Source organism: Leuresthes tenuis, unplaced genomic scaffold (assembly GCF_036924035.1).
Source record: "Leuresthes tenuis unplaced genomic scaffold, fLeuTen1.0.hap1 SCAF_12, whole genome shotgun sequence".
Lineage (NCBI taxonomy): Eukaryota > Metazoa > Chordata > Actinopteri > Atheriniformes > Atherinopsidae > Leuresthes > Leuresthes tenuis.
In genome coordinates this window covers 18,406,127-18,422,224 of record NW_027325366.1, presented here as the reverse complement: position 1 = coordinate 18,422,224, position 16,098 = coordinate 18,406,127, and the positions used below count along the sequence as shown (strand labels likewise).

The 16,098-nt window shown below is 44.6% G+C and overlaps 1 protein-coding gene across 1 annotated transcript; it reads right to left on the bottom strand.

The window, feature by feature from the left end:
* Positions 1 to 3,201: 3,201 nt before the first annotated feature.
* Positions 3,202 to 15,696, bottom strand: irs2b (insulin receptor substrate 2b). Its single transcript, XM_072396896.1, has 2 exons — positions 11,998 to 15,696; positions 3,202 to 5,598 (listed from the first exon to the last, which is right to left on the bottom strand). The coding sequence occupies exons 1-2, from the start codon at positions 15,329 to 15,331 to the stop codon at positions 5,594 to 5,596; spliced, it is 3,339 nt and encodes a 1,112-aa protein (XP_072252997.1). The 5' UTR covers positions 15,332 to 15,696; the 3' UTR covers positions 3,202 to 5,593.
* Positions 15,697 to 16,098: the final 402 nt, after the last annotated feature.

Genomic DNA, 16,098 nt, shown 5'->3' with positions numbered 1-16,098 from the left:
GGCCGAAAAGATGACACAGGGGTGTAAATGTGTCCCAGTGCTCCAAGTGTACAATCGGGTGTTTGTGTGTGAGAGAGAGAAAGAGATAAGTGTTGACACTGACTCACATAAGAAGGAAGTCACATTTGCATAAGTTTCCATGGTTAGAGAGGAATCAGTTAAACGGATATGATGGGAGTCTTTCAGAATGCAGCTTGACTCTCAGCTTGTCATCCATTATCTTCCATATGGTATCTGCAAATATGGTGAAAACATTTCCCTGTACATCTTCTTGCTTGTTAGAAATATCTTGGGAGCCTGAATACCAATGTGTCCATGCAGCACCAGACCACATCTGCAGACAGAGTCGACGAAAGCCAAATTCCTGTCATGTGATCACTACAGTAGAATGACTCTTCTCTTAAAGGCTGTGGAGAGAAAAAAAATACTGAGAATGTTAAGTACCTTTCCATGCTCAGAAATGTTTCTTTTTAAAAGGTCTGATCTAAACATGATCGGAATATTCACAAGAATCTGAAATATTCAGATGATCACCACTGGTGGGTTGAAAAAAAAAAATGCCAATGGAGATTGAGAACTTGGGGAATTCTGCCGGGTGTCACAACAAAATGGGTGTTCTGGGCTGCTCTGACAAATCAGAAAAAGTTGTGACAGTGTGGAAAAGAATGCAAATTGAGATAATCAATTGTTTATTTATTTTTACTTTTATTTCAGTGCAGACAGTAAGAACTAAAGCTATTTCATGTTTTTGTCTGGTCTAATAATTTCATTAGTTAACATACATCCATTCCTGTATTTCAGGCCAGACATGAATGAATAGAGGCAATTGTACTACTTTTTCTTGGTTTTTTAAGGCATTTCCTCTCTCATCCAGGCCTCTGCACTTTTAACTAGCTGGTAGAGAGTCTCAGGCTTAAAAGCTGTAGCTGGGACATTGAGTTCATATGAGAGTCACTGAGGTCACATGGGTTTCACAGACCCACCAACTCATTCTATGGGTGCCATAGGTTGTCACCTTTGAGTTGTTTACCGACATGTTGGTCACAAGATCCAAGGTGTGACTGGTTGTTCCAATTGTAGCAGGAGCATATGAGAAACATTACAACACGGTATCAACAAAAGCCTCAGTCCTGAGGAGAAATGTTGGGCAGATGGCCTCCTGTTTGTCAGTAAAGTGTAAAGTGAATATATTTAAACCATCCATGAAATCTGGTGGAATTTCAGTATGTCAAGGCAAGGACAAAAGTCTAAACTGGAGACCAGTGATCGCCTCTGCATCGCCCCATCATTCAGTCATTGCTGATATGATTAAATTGTGCTCTTAGCAAAGCTCGTTTACACTTCTGGGATGTCAGCATCAATGAAGAAAAGGTGTCATCTTATCCAGGGATGTCCATGTATTTTTCATCCAGACAAGCTGCAGTCCACACCTATCCTCCATAGAAAATTTGTGGAGGAGTTTGAAAAGAAAAATGAGAATGACAACTCTGTAATGTTGCATACCTTAAGACATGTGAAAAGGAAGAATGTGACAAACTAACAACTGAGACGCTCATTGCTCGGTGTCCTCAATGCCACAACATCTTTAAACTGAGAATGAATGGCAGCATTACAAAGAGCAACTGTCCCAACTTACTTTTTGTCATGTGTTGCAGGCCTGAAATGAAGGAATGGATGTATATCAATAAATTAGATTAAGATGACAATTACTGAACATGAAATATCAGATGTTTTTTTCTGTTCCATTCCCATACAGTACTTTGATGTGCGTATTTTTGAGATCTCTCATTCTCAGTAATGTGCACAGCCTACCTTGTGTTCTAAAATACAGATGCAACCAAAGACTGTGTGTTTTGGGTGAGTGGGGGGTTGGGAGGATGGTACATAACAAATGACCACAAAGCCTGCCAGCTTTTAAAATCACACACAAACACACTCTCACGCACTGCCACTAATGTGGAGTCCCAGACTGCTTTCCGGAAGCATGCCATTTCCTTTGGAGGTACTGCAAGTCCCTGTCCATAAGTCTGATGACTCCCTGGGGGCAACTGGCTACTTCATGTTACTCATATGGACCTATCGATTCCTGCATGCCCCCCCAATCTCAGTTGAAACATAAGCTGACTCGTGTGCACGCATACATGAAGTCACACAAAGGCAAACGGAGACAAGCTGATTCACTGACTTTGCATTATCTTAAAGTAATTTGCATTTTTCATCCGAAATGCTTTTATCAGAGTAAATGCTCAGGTACTATCTCTCATGTTTGACACACATCAGCACACATTTATGAAAGAAACTCCTCCTGATCTGCAAGAAAGCTACTCTTGTGACAGGAAAGGCCAGCGGACATACACAGTTACAAAAAGGCCTGCAGCTTATTTCCATATCCATTTTTTTGCTATTCAATTAGAAAAAAACAGCCCTTAATTAAACATTAGGTGCAACTAAAGTAAGAGGGTGTACAGGTGCAATGAACAGAGCAGTCATGGATTTGCATAAAGGCACACTTTCTTCCTTTGGACTTAGCTGTCTCATTAGGCCTCTAGCCTTGATGCAACGCTGCTGGGACATTTGCCTAAAGCACATCTACCTCCAGGTTACCATTGCCTTTACCTCTGTCAGTCAACCTGCACATCTCTCTGCAACACGACCCCTCCAACCAGATGTTCAAATCAACCCCTTTCTGACTCATCTTTACAGCTCAAATACCTTACAGACATGTAATTCCCCACTCCAATATGAACCTAAAACCAGGCCTGCCATTAATTAACTAGCTATACAGGACTAAAAGACGTTAATTATCACTGTTAATATCTTTTTATTTAAATTCGGATATCTGTAAGAACGAATAATCTGATAGTATATAGCTGAGGGTGAAAAATCATTATCTTATCACTGTTATTTATTCCCTCCCAGTGACAGGAGCTGATTCAACATGCTGGTCTAATTATTGTCACTGGGGGTGGGGACTGTGAGGTGCAAAAACAATTACAATGCTAATGCTGGAGTAAAAGCTTGGCTATGCCAGCATCCAATATTTGATGTGCTCATCAGAAATCAGGGCTTTTTGTTTTCACTGGAAAAGGCAATTGCCTAAATTGAGATCTTCTCTGGCATGTGTCAGTTCATGAGATGAAAAGCTAGTCGTTTGTGTCATGATGGTAAGAAGTGAGGGAAACAAACTGAGACAGAAGTACATAGTTTTCTTAAATATCATTATTTATTGCATGTGTCTATAAAGAATCAATACAATCTAAAGCAATGAGCTAAGTTTAAATTATCAATTCTTAGTAGCATCACAATGTGCATGATATGAAATATGTACAATGAAAAGACACAGTAAGGTAAGCCATAGCCCGTATCGTAACCTTTAGATGCTGAATAAAAACTTGAAACATTATCCCAATGCAAAACACTGCTCAAAACACCAAGAGTCTCCATTAGCAAAAAAACAAGCAGAAAAAAGTTTTCATTTCAAAATTGGAAAAAAAAATGTACAAACAGCAAAAATTTGATTTAATGTTTCACAAACATTATTAACAGTATTTCTACATTTGGTATGTCTTTGTAAACTAATTCTCAAAGGTGTAAATATTGCATATATGCCATTTGTTTTGTACCTAAGTATCAAGAAGTAATTGTGTCAAGTATTAATTATCTCTTTAAAATCTTTTTTTTTTTTTTTTTCAGAATTACAGCATTAGAAAATGTCCTCATAGTGGCATCCATTTTGCAAGACTATCCCATGACAGTTAAAAAAAAAATCAAAGCCCAACCTTACTGGTTAGCATATAACTTAATTAGTGCTTCTGTTGTATGAGAAAGTTCACTCAAACACATATTATGTACAGTACAAACATAAGTTATTTAACTTAACACCTCCGAAAGTTTCTCAGCATTTGCTCAGATGTAATTCTCCGCACTATTTACAGTATATAGGCAAAGGTTAAGTACCTGTGAGTTCAGATAAATAAGAAGATACTTCCCTTGGTTTGTTTCGTTTATTCGGCTTGTATCTTTGTTGTGGTTCCCATTCAGTACCTCATGTTTCATTGTTGTTGCAGTTGTTGGTGTTTGTTAGATTGTGTGTTCCCAAGCTCAGAACACAGCATGTACTACATTCAATGTGTCTTGTGTTACAATCTGGAGAGTTTGTAAATGCAAGACCATGCAGCGGAGGCCGTGGATTCAAGCTATCGAGCAGCTTATCGAACAGACGGTCAGACTGAGTCCCGCGGTTCCGCATGTGCCACATTGCTCGGTGCCTGAGCTCCGCAATGAGGCATAGGGTGAGATAAAGTAAGATACTGGGCTGTCCAGTTACTCTGTATAAACAACTTCAAACATTCAGTTTACTGTCCCTTGTCCCGATAGGTCACAACATTCTGCAGGCTGTGTGCAGGATATCACATGTGGGTTGGTAAAGGGAACAAAGACTGAGACTTGGGCTCAGTTTTGATGATCTGGTCCACTTGGACCTGGCTCTGCTGCAGTGTTTGGATCTGTGACAGCCGCACACATTTGCAATCCAATGTCAACTACACCTCTAAGGTCCTCTTGATATCATTTTAGTGTGTATGAATGCTCCATCTGAGGTATATGAATAAATATATTACTCTGGACTATCAATACATAATCGTGCCATTCGTGTGGGAAGAAGGAGAACTTAATCTCAGAGAGGCTTGTCTCTCAATCGGCTCTGATGAACATTCAGTCTCTAACAAGATCGGATAAATCTTTGATAATGTGTTTTTAAAGGTCCAAACTAGGAGGGTCCATCAGATTGAGGCTGATGGCTAGAGTAAGGCTTTGGATTGATGAATTTAAAGGAAAGAAGAAAAGAAACATTCACCTCTGAAAATAAATATTTTTCATATATATTTCTACTGTGTGACTTGGTGCTGAGGTAGGGGTTTTTTGTGTGTTTTTTTTAACAAATGTTACTTTTAAATATGTCCATAAATGCCGTCTCTTTTTGCAGTACAATCTTGTATACAAATTCTCATACACATTTAATGCATACATACACGATAAATAAATAAATACATGTAATCAGTATGCATAAAAGGTCTTTTTGCGTGTATGTGTATACGCATGCTCTCCAGGTTTGGTTCACAGGTTTTCAGGTGAGAATATCTGGCATCTGCTGGCTGAAGCCGAAAAAAAGCCAGCGAAAAGTGTGGAGATGATCATAACAGTAAGCGTAATTAACTTAATGATATACTGCAGAAGTATTTGAAGGCCTACATACAGAGACACACAGTCACCCATCTAGTGTTAGAGTCAAAAGTCTATTTAAGTTCTTGTCATTTTCTTTCATCTAGCACTACAGCAGCAATGGCACCTGAGTGTTTGGGTGCCAAGAAAAAGGAGGCAACATTTGGGGCAAAGGTCAAGTGTCCGTGTTTCCATGGTGATGGCCGTCCTCGTGACCCCCAGAGGCAGCGAAGAGGTCAAGGGACATCGGCTGCAGCGCGGTGTCCAGCTGTTGCTGTGGCGACCTTGTCATCTGGCTGCAGTGAAATCCTACTTTCACAGGAGGAGGAGGAGGCAGAGGAGGGGGAGGAGAGCAAGGAAGACCCATCAGTCTTCATTCTGAAGGAAGAGAAAAACAAAAAACAATCATGGGTGAGTTTTCTGTTCTGAAATGAAATTAAATTAAATGTAGCCAGATAATATTTTTTGGTCAAAATCCCCATCTAAAAAATTTTTTTTTACGTGCACAGAAAACTCAAGACATCAAGCAAAGCTGATCTCCTCCCTCATCATTACCAAGTATGGAATAAATGCTCTTCGAGGGGTCTGCTTTTTTGTGTGTGTGTGTGTGTGTGTGTGTGTGTGTGTGTGTGTGTCTCCTCAGCTGGTAGACACTGAAGTGGCAGGTGCTTTCAGGGCAGGAGAAAAACAGCGTGGCATTTAGCACTGCGCAGCTGAAACAGAGACTGTCTCCACTGACGACAAAAGTGACAACAACAACACTTTCACACTTACAAACATACGCAGGTATTCTCCATCGCTCACACAGACACGCACACGCACACACAGACGCGCCACAACTATGTGCTTTCAAATACCATGAACCCAGAGTCTTTAGAGCGTTGCTTTTCTCCCAGTGGAAAGCTGTGCTGACCCTTGCCCCTGTGTACATGTTTGTGAGGTTTCATTTGCATGCAGAGCTATCGGATGGGAGCGGAAGTCTTGGCTGGCTGACACAAACACACACACACACACACACAGCGGCAGCATTTCTTCCCTCATTCGCTGTCTCCTCTCCTTCTTCCTGGCCGTGAACAAGAGCCGTTTTCACAAAGCTGAATGTGATCGTCATTCTCTGAAACAAACCTCTCATTCAGAATCCTTGCTTTACCTCCACCCCCCATCCACCCCTTCCTCAACTATTCCCACCATAAACACACACACACACACACACACACTTCTGTTCTCCATCTTTGCCCTAAACATACTCTCTCTGCAAATGAAAGTACTGATGCTAATATTGATTCTAAAGCATCACAGACATGAACATTATTGATGACCAGAGAGACAATAAAACATGTGAAAGCTGCTCTGGAGAGTTTGAGAAGCAAAGATGTGGACCCGCTGAGCCCATTTGAATAATAGAATAATTGATTTCACTCCTGAGGCCACCTGTGCTGGCTGGGCTCTGCTTCTTCATCAGCACAGGCGTCAGAGACGGAACAAAAAGAAACACTGGGGTGGGAAGTGGTGGAAAAACCACAGTAACAGAATCAACCTGACAGAGAGGAACGGGAATGCAGTGAGGTCATGGGACCGACAGACCATAACAATCCGAATGTGTGTGTGTGTGTGTGTGTTTCTGAAGGGGCTGGGCCAGTCGGTGGCCTGTAGAGACAGGCACTTGGGTGAGAATGACAGAGATTTGCTGGGAAGGAGAAGTGAATCACTAACAGCTCAGATTGGCAACCAGGTATAGCCACCAACACAAACCTAAAGATCTCATTTTTTTCATCAACGAACCATAGTCCAAGTCGGCAATATGGCGTACGGGGGTTGGCCACACACGCTGCTATTCAAACACAAGCCGATCGGAGAAAAGTCTGGGTGGGCAGGAAGATTTGGGGAGGGGGGATGTTATTGAAAGGAGGGGACAGAGGTACAGCGGGAGAATGAACCCGTTGCCTTCTACCCCTCCTCTTTTTTGAGCACATGCACACACCCCCTCCACCCCTCCCTGCAGCCCAAAAGTCTGCTCCCCCTCTGTGCAAACCCACACAGAGGCACACTTAGTCACATACACACACAGGAATCACACACACACAGGCTCTTTTCATTATTTATTTAGTTCTCTCATGCTAAAATTAGCCTTGCTCCATTCAGGGCTAGGACACACATGCACAGAGATATATATAAGCCGCTTCCACTCTTGCTCTTCAGATATAAACAAGTCTTCGTGTTTGTAGATGCATCGCCTACTTAAGTAGTGTCCTGCAGTCCCCCAGCTAAATGATTCTGGCTTTCAGGCGGAACTGATCAAACTCAGACAGTAAGAGAGAAGACAGTCGACTTGTTTTCAATAAGAGTAAATCAGTAAAGCTGGAAATTGACACTGAAAGATCAGCAGGCTCAGATCGGCGCTGTTTACATTCCTGCCTTGCCGGCTCCTCCCTGATCTACAGCAGCGCTCTGCCAAACAAACACTGGCTGACACCTCTGACCTCCCACACCTCAGTCTGACCAGCAAAACAGAAACAACAACCATACCAAGCTCCGTCAACTTGCTGACTCACTATTACATCGGTTTCCGAAGAATTGATCAACGCCTTCTCCGTGTTGGCTTTTCTTTTTAGACGTTATCTTGTCGCTGACCGAAACCAAGGCGGTTTTCCAAAACATCAGCTGATACATTCAAATACAAATGTTTCGTTTCCAAAGACATTGGGTCTACAGTTGGATAAAACAATGCTTAGTCGTTTGGCTCAAGACTTATTACTTAAAACGCTAATCAGCAGCTGATTTGTGTTTCTGGTTGACTAATTGATGACAGTTGACATATCAAGTCCTTTATTCTTTATATTGCAGCCTAATATGCTATCTACATCTCTTTAGAGAAGCGTTAATGCAATGAAGTGCTGCACAAAGTCTGTAAAAGACTTTATGATGAACTGGCCTGAAAACATCTAAAGAGGCCAGCTGCCCCTAAACTAGACTGTGCGTACTTGGAGTGTGTTTGCATATATAATTGCTGTATGGAAGGTGTACTCATGTCACCCACAGAGGCTCCTTTCTTACCTCTCGAAAAACAAGCTACTGAACAATGTCTAATCCTGAAGTGAACGTAATCCTTCTTACCTCCAAGCTAAATTGAGGATACAGGAGGTTAACTTTGTTTTGATCTAGTGCTGGAACATCCCGCCCTACTTTGCTCAAAGAGTTATGTATCGGGCAGCCAGGACCGCTGCGTATGTGTGTCTGCAGGGGAGGGGTGTTCAGGACAGGTGAGGATAGACGTTGTGTGTTCACAGATTACTGTGTGTGATCAGGGCGCCAAACATAGACGTCGTTGTGCACTGAAAATATTCTATATATGATGATGACACCTCGACAAATTCAACGCATTCACGATTTATGCTTTAAAAGATATCCACCATCAATGGGCCCAAAAACGGCAATTTAAATGGCAGTACCCACATATTTGAAATGGAGGCCATCAACACATCTAGAGTCTTGTTACCGACTCCACTCACGTATAAATCAGCTATAACCTTAGGCCGTAACCTCTGGTGTGAGAAGCCAATCTGAGATGATCCACTACGATTGAAAAACAGGAAAAACAAAACACTGAAATGCACTGATGTGGAGAAGGTGTATGTTTGAGTGTGTAAAGGGGGAAAGGGAGGGCCAAATCACATGGTTTCTGGAAAACAGAAACCAGTGTCTGGAGAGAAGAAAAGGGGGATATGGGGGAGGAGGATGCACAGGAGGAGAGGAGAGGGGGAAGGGTTTTGGGCTGGCTTCTTGAAACTGCTTGGCCACACCCCCAACCCTCTCCCCGTTGTTGTGGTGGCAGATGGTGGCCAGTCATTGCCGTATTGTCACTCTCCTCTGAGGGGCCAGATAACCAGTGAGCACTGCTTGGCGGGGCAGGTGCAAAAACCCCTGACCCCGTTACCCCTCCTCCTTACCCCACACCATCTGCTGATGGCTGTATATGTACGCACATGGTAGAGGCACACAGAGTTAAAACGTGTCTCTGAGTGTGTTTGGTGTGTTTTGGGGGGGCGGGATGTCTGGGCCCACAAATGGAGAGCGTGAGTCAGTTTTCTTCTCTGTCTGCACCCATGCAGGACTGCTTTAGGACAGAAAGAGAGTCATTAGATGAATGAGGACAGAAATCAGAAAAGAAGATGACAGGGGCAAGATAAAGCGGTCTGCAGGCAGCCAAAAAAAAAAAAAAAAAGAGAGATGGGATGAGGACAGGCAAACAAAGGGAATAAAGAAATGGTGTGAAAACAGAGCACACGCCCTCTTTTTTCATTATTAACATAGAAATAAATATGTCCAGCGATACCACTCACAAAGACACACACAAGACCCTAAAAACTCATGAAATAGATGTGTTTTCATAATTTTTTGTTTGTTGTAGGCCTCTTTAAATACTACGTTAGAAAAAAACTAATGTTTTCTTTTGTGATATTTCCAAAGTTCCACCACTATTGTTAGCAGGCACGTGGAAGTTGCACCGGAAACTAAAAGCAAAACAATGAATTTGTAAGTTATCGACTCAAACCCTTCTCGCTTGGCCACATGTAAACCTCCTAAGGCGGGATGTTTACATATCTCCTCTCGCTCCACTTCTCCTTCAAACTGCGACTTGAGATGCCAAATGAGAACAGGTGAAATCCTAACGTATTCGATGCAATGACTGGAATGCAAACTATGGTTCGCTCAGAGATTACCAGAGAATGTAGTAAGGCTTGTCATCTAGTAGTAAACAGGCGTGTCCTTTTTTTTCACTCTCTGCACAAAAACAAAGAACAGGAATTCTGGGGGTTTTTTATGGCAAAGGCCATCCACCTTTTACTAGGCTGACACTGATCTTAGTTTCCTCATGTTTATTTTCTCTTTTGGCCTTCCTTGCTCCTCCATTCCTCCTCTTCACTGTTCGTCCTCCTTCAGCCAACAGTTCAAGTGTCTATTCTGTTGTACAGGAAAAACAAAACAAGTAATCCATCCATCACCGTTGTTCTTTCACCTCCCTCTTTCCTCCTCCTCACGTAGCCATGGACAAATGTTTCCACTTGGGATCAAATATCAGTTTTTCAGTGACAATAATGGGGAGGTTGTGTACAGTGTGTTTGTACCTCATTGAAGTCAAATGTTCTTATCATCTTGTGGAAAAATAGAAATTAAAAAGAAATTCACTGGCATGTTTTGTAAAGTGGCTCGCAGTAACAAAAAAGAGAGTCCTCCCATCCCCCATCTGAGTCCATCCAGTCAGGTTAGAAAAACAAACGAGCATTCACCTCTCCCAGCAACCTTTGCACACTGCCCACATTCCAGCCCTGAAACCCAGTACCTGACAATTGATAAACAACTGACTCACTTGTTTTTCTGGGGAACCCAATGACTTGCACCGAGCCCCACGCTGGCTGCGCTCACAGCATGAGCCAGCTGAGACAGAGACAACTTGGTTGTGAAAGCACAAACACAAATTAAACTCTTGTATTTCACCATCAGGAACACAGACCTCTGACTCACAACGATCCCGACAAGATGTGTTTTCTTTTCAAGTAACAGCAACTCCTGACTTGCCCCTGCCAGGTCATCCATCTCTGTAAATAATCCCTGCCATTTACAAATGCATGAAAAGCTACTGATGCAACTCTGAACAAAACAAGGTGAAAGGTAATATTTTGATGGCAACAGTTCCTTCCCTTTAGTCACAAAGATTTCAATACATACTCACATGCACATATCAGCTTCTAAATGTTATAAAACAGTGTGTTAGGAATTTATTGATTAAAAAAAAGTGTTTTTTAACTGTTCTAGCTGCTTCTACAGAAGCATCACGTGTAGCGCTGAGTGCGTCACCGAATCAGATTAGATTTTTTTCCCCTTCTAAATGCTGACGTGGTACAAAACTGCGTCACTAAGGGAGATCAGAGCAGACCATTCACACAAATACACAACAGGAGCATCAAGCAAGACAGAATATAGCCATGAAAAGCAGTTTCAAAATAAGATCGTTGCAGAGTAAAACATATCCTAATAACAAGAACTTCAATCTGAAAACTGTCCCCCCTATAAGCAAGGTAGAAAGCAGCATGCTGTGGAGAATATGGACACCATTTAATTGCGCTGCACTATTCAGAGCTTTCACAAATACTCTGTGGCGAAGCTTTAATTCTGAAAGAAATATAGCCATTTCCAGTTTGCAGTTACAAACAGATGAAAGCCTTCGTCAGCATCGCACAGCCTTGAGAATCTTCAGGGTCATGGGTGTGACAACTCGGGGACTAATCCTTCCTAAACATCCCAGCACACACCCAAGAGCAATGCTAATAACTACTTTACGTCTCTTAGCTCCTGTGGCCTGTGTTTACATATCAGTGTTGGAGTAAAATAGACGCAGCTGATGGATGTGTTCACTGCACTGGATTTCATAAGACTAGGTTTTTCAGTCCCAATTACAAGGTTGCGAAAGAGCTGTTGAGACAAATAACACATAAGATGTATGTCAGCTTTCAACAGCCAGCAAGCAGGATCCATCTAACGGGATGAGACAGGGTCTAGTGCAGATGACAAAGCTGCCTTAGGTACTTTCTATGATAGAGTTATAATAACTTTGGAGCAAAAAGGAGCTCAAAAACTTTGCAAATATTACCTTTGGCCTATTTATGGCAACAATAAAGTCACCCTTATGCAGATCTTAATCCCACTCTAGTTCAACACCAGTCCCTTTGTGAATTAAAAAGTACCGAATGGTTATGTGTGACAAGTTTAAAAACTCACCTTTCACAGCAGCAGTAGTAGTCTCCTTGAATCCCATGCTGGCATAGGGGCTAGTGTTGAAGCCATTCAGCCCCCCCTTGCAGCCACAGGCTGTCTTGAACCTTAGAAGTTCATCACACCCCCCTAACCTGCATCCTGCAAGGTTCCCCTCCATCAAGTTTAAGGCAATGTAGTTGAGTCCGTTTTGATAACCAGCTGAAGTTTCCCTGCACATGGAAATGCCATAGTCCTCGTCAGGCCCCTCAGAGCTGTGAACGGTGCGGGACACGTTCTCCACAGAGGCAGAGCTGTGTCGTTTGGTGTCGTGGGCGAATGATGGACAAACGGGTGTAACAGTGGTGGTGGAGGAGAAGGTCTCAGAGCTGTGACGCCGACGCCCTTGAGGGTCAGCCCGGATAACTTTAGCCCCCCTGTCTGGATCCACAATTGTGACTGATAACGAAGGACCCCCCAAGAGAAAAGAGTCCACAGGCACAGGGGGCACCACATCCACTATGCTGCTCTCCAGGCTGAGTCTCTTGACACATGCAGTGGGGCTGGTGGGGAGGGGAGCAGCATCAGCGGTGCAGAGAACAGGTAAGGGAGCAGGAGGACCAAAGGTCATCTCGGTGTAGTCATCTTTGACCGGTGCAGGCTGACTCACAGGGCTCCCCTGCTGTTGGAGAGGATATTCCTCCACCACCCCCCTTTCCTTCGCCTGTCCCTGTATCCTTTTTTCCTCCTTCTCTCCCTCACTGCCCTGTGTGTCCTGCAGGGTGCTGAGACTGGGGCAGGTCAAGACTTCAGGTGTGTGCTTTAAACACCCTCTTGGGGGGGAGCCCCCGGCTTGGTGAACCGGGGAGCTGACCTCAATGTTAGCATAGTCTGAGAATGACAGGGATCCCCTCTCTGCAGATATTAAACTCCCAGAGGACTCAGAGCCCTCTGACACTGTGGGTGCTAGCTGGGTATGGGCAGCGCTACTAAAATCTATGTTGATGTACTCTCCAGGGCTGCGTGGCTCAGAGGGAAGGGGATGTTCGGTCATGCATGGCAGCGTTTTCAGGGATTCAAGAGCCAGGCGAGTGGGTCGACACACCCTGCTGCGGTGTACCAGACCTCCATCTATCCGAGCCAGTCTAAGAGGAGATGGAGCAGAATACGGAGTGCCTTGTGTTTCTGGAGAGCTGCTGGGTACCGATTTCCCTGGAGAGAGAGGACAATAGTTGGACTCCTCTTCTATCCGTTGTCTCTGTAAACTCATCACCACATACTGGTCGGTGTCATTTGACCCATTGCGCTGACACTGTCCTTTAAGGGATCTTGGCAGAGAGCTGTAAGAATAGGGTTGTCTGTGCTGGAGGTGGGGATCCCCTGAAGGGCTGAGAATGTAGTCTGACGGTGTAAGAGACACCAAAGTGTCAACAGGAGACATGTACAGGTACTCTGCGTTGTTAGGCTTTCCATCAGTGCTCTCAACTGACATCTTGTTTCCGCACCACATGGGCATGTAACCACTGTCCTCGAGAGATATACTCCCCGGTGAGTCTGTGCGTGGGGCCAGCCCAGCAGAAGAGGAGTGTGAACGAGAGTTGATGATCTGCTGAGGAGCAGAAACACACATGGGGCTCATGGGCATGTAGGGATCGTCCTTGGACCCCGGTGTCTGAGATGCCACACCAGGCATCATAGGCATGTAGCCACTGTCACCATGGAGACTGTTAGCGCTGTTATGAAGATCCCTGTAATCCTCAAGTGCGCTTCCTTTAGGGGAGGCAGTGTGACACCTCAGAGAAGACTGGCTTCCTCTGGTGTATGTGGCCCTCATAAGAGTATACTCATCCAGGGAGGCTGAGGACACTTGGGGGGGGCGCCTCTGCTGGCGGGGAGTAGTTAGAGAATATGTGCGCTTTCTATACACTTTCTCAAGCTCAGATAAGCGCCGGTAGCCATTCTGATTCTGCCGCTCCATCACCATGTAGCCATCAAGCTCACTACCATCCCTGGAGGGGGGGGTGTCTGCTTTGAGAGATTCGGGAGTGTTGCTGCGGAGGGTAAGAGGTAACCTGAGGTCCCGTGCATCTGCAGGGCTGGAACCATACTCCTCACATGATATAAAACCTGCATCACTGGGGGAGCCTGAGAAGGATGCACTGCAGCTGGAGGGGCGGGGGGCTGTGCTATCTGAGCAATTTCCCGGGCAAGTGGTGGCCACAGGCGGAGAATGAGAAAGGGGCATAGACATGGACTTACTGTGCTGGAGGGTGGAAGATTCAAATGTTAGAGAGGGGCGAGCTGTGATGGTGTGCGATCTGCTCAGAAGGGTCCTGTGGACCCCTGGGCTGAGGGGGCTCCCGGTGACTGACATTGGGCGTGTCATGGTGCCGTCGCCCTCACTCGCCGTGCGTATTCTACAAGATGAACATTTGCTCACAGGAGAAGTAGCAGCCATGCTGTCAGTGCGCGACCGCCGGGGTAGCCCGGTCTGGCTCGGGGGGAGGTTGTTCAGGTGCCGTCGTGTGGGTACAGAGATGGGGTTTGTACCAGACGACTGGCTTTTGCTGCGCGGACGAAACTCCGACAGCTCCTTCATCGCTTTCATCGCCTCTAAGATAGTTTCGTGGATATTTTGAGCCACCACAGAGTCATCAGCCTGCATCCACAGTTCTCCAGGACCGGTGGCTGCAGATCGACCAACCTCAATGAAGAAAAAGCTGTCAGAGTGGCCGCACCTCCGGATGTTCATCAGCTGTAAAATGACTGAGGCGACCTCTGAGTTGAGCTTGACGAAGCTGATGGTTCGGCTGGAGAGACAGAGTCTGTACACCCCGGTCAAATTTCTGCTCTGTCCCAGGCCTCTTGATTTCAGATTTACTTGCCATACCTCCTTGTAGGCGGCGGTAACCGGCGTTATTACACCGTAGCTCGCCTCGTCAAAGCCAACCAGAGAGGACGCAGAGTTGGACGCCGAGCCGTCATAGACTCTCCCCTCTGCCATTAAATCCGTCAGCGCCCGGTACCAGCTCTCCTGCTCCTGGTCGTTTTCAGCCGCCACGGCAAAATATTCGTCCTTAGTATAAAGAGCAATAAGATATTTGTGTTTTGCGTCCGCTCTCTTGCTGATATTGAGGCAGCTGTCCAGAGAAATAACTCTCTTGGCGGCCGATTTGTTTTTCCATTTCTTCTCACTCTCGTAGTACTCCAGCCGGGCAGGGAAACCCTCAATCGGATCTTTTAAAACGAAAAAGCGTTTGTGTCCGTGTTTCTGCTTCTTCAGATATCCACATTTTTTGACGCTGTTATTCGCATTACTGGCCAATAACGACTGATCTCCCGTGTTTGGCGGACTCGCCATTCTCTCGTCCTTCACTTCTAGACACCACGCTTCCTTTCCTCGAGTTGCAAAAGAAACGACTCGCTTTACTTTAATCCTCTATTTCCAGAGCCGACGTACGTGCGTCCCTCTTCTTCCACAGCCGAGAAATAAACAACACATGTCTGCTGGTGTCCGGACTGAAGAGGGGGAACAACATGTGACGATCTACACATCCAGCTCTGCTTAAAAAAAAAGGAAGGGAAAGGAGAAGGAAAAAAATACGCACGCCGGGAGTGGGCGGTGCGCACTCAGCTCATTGGGCTTATTGGTGGAAACTGGATGAATGCTGGAGTGAGACTGCCCTGTTCAAAGGAAAGAGAGAAGGAAAAAGCCCTCCTACTATCACTCTGCCCTCTTCCGACTCATTTAAGCGTAGTCAGTCAGGACTGGAGCTTTATTTATAGCTTCTCTGGTCCCATGATGCATCATTTGGCTTCTTGGGAGATTTTTTTAGCAGGATATAGCCTCAAATAGTGTAACAAACAAGATGCTCCTGACCTATAAAACCTAAATTTGCGTCATTTAAGGCATTTTAGTAAATTATAAAACACTTTGTAACCTGAATATGTAATTATCATAAGCACAGAACGCATGAACTTAGTATAAAAAGTGACTTTGTTCACACGAGCATATTCATAATTTTCTGATAATCAACTCCTAACACAGGAAGTGTTTTCCACGACCTCTTGACCATTTTGTGACGTGCCAAGAGGGAGTCATCACAGTCTTTACGTCCAGCTGGTAAA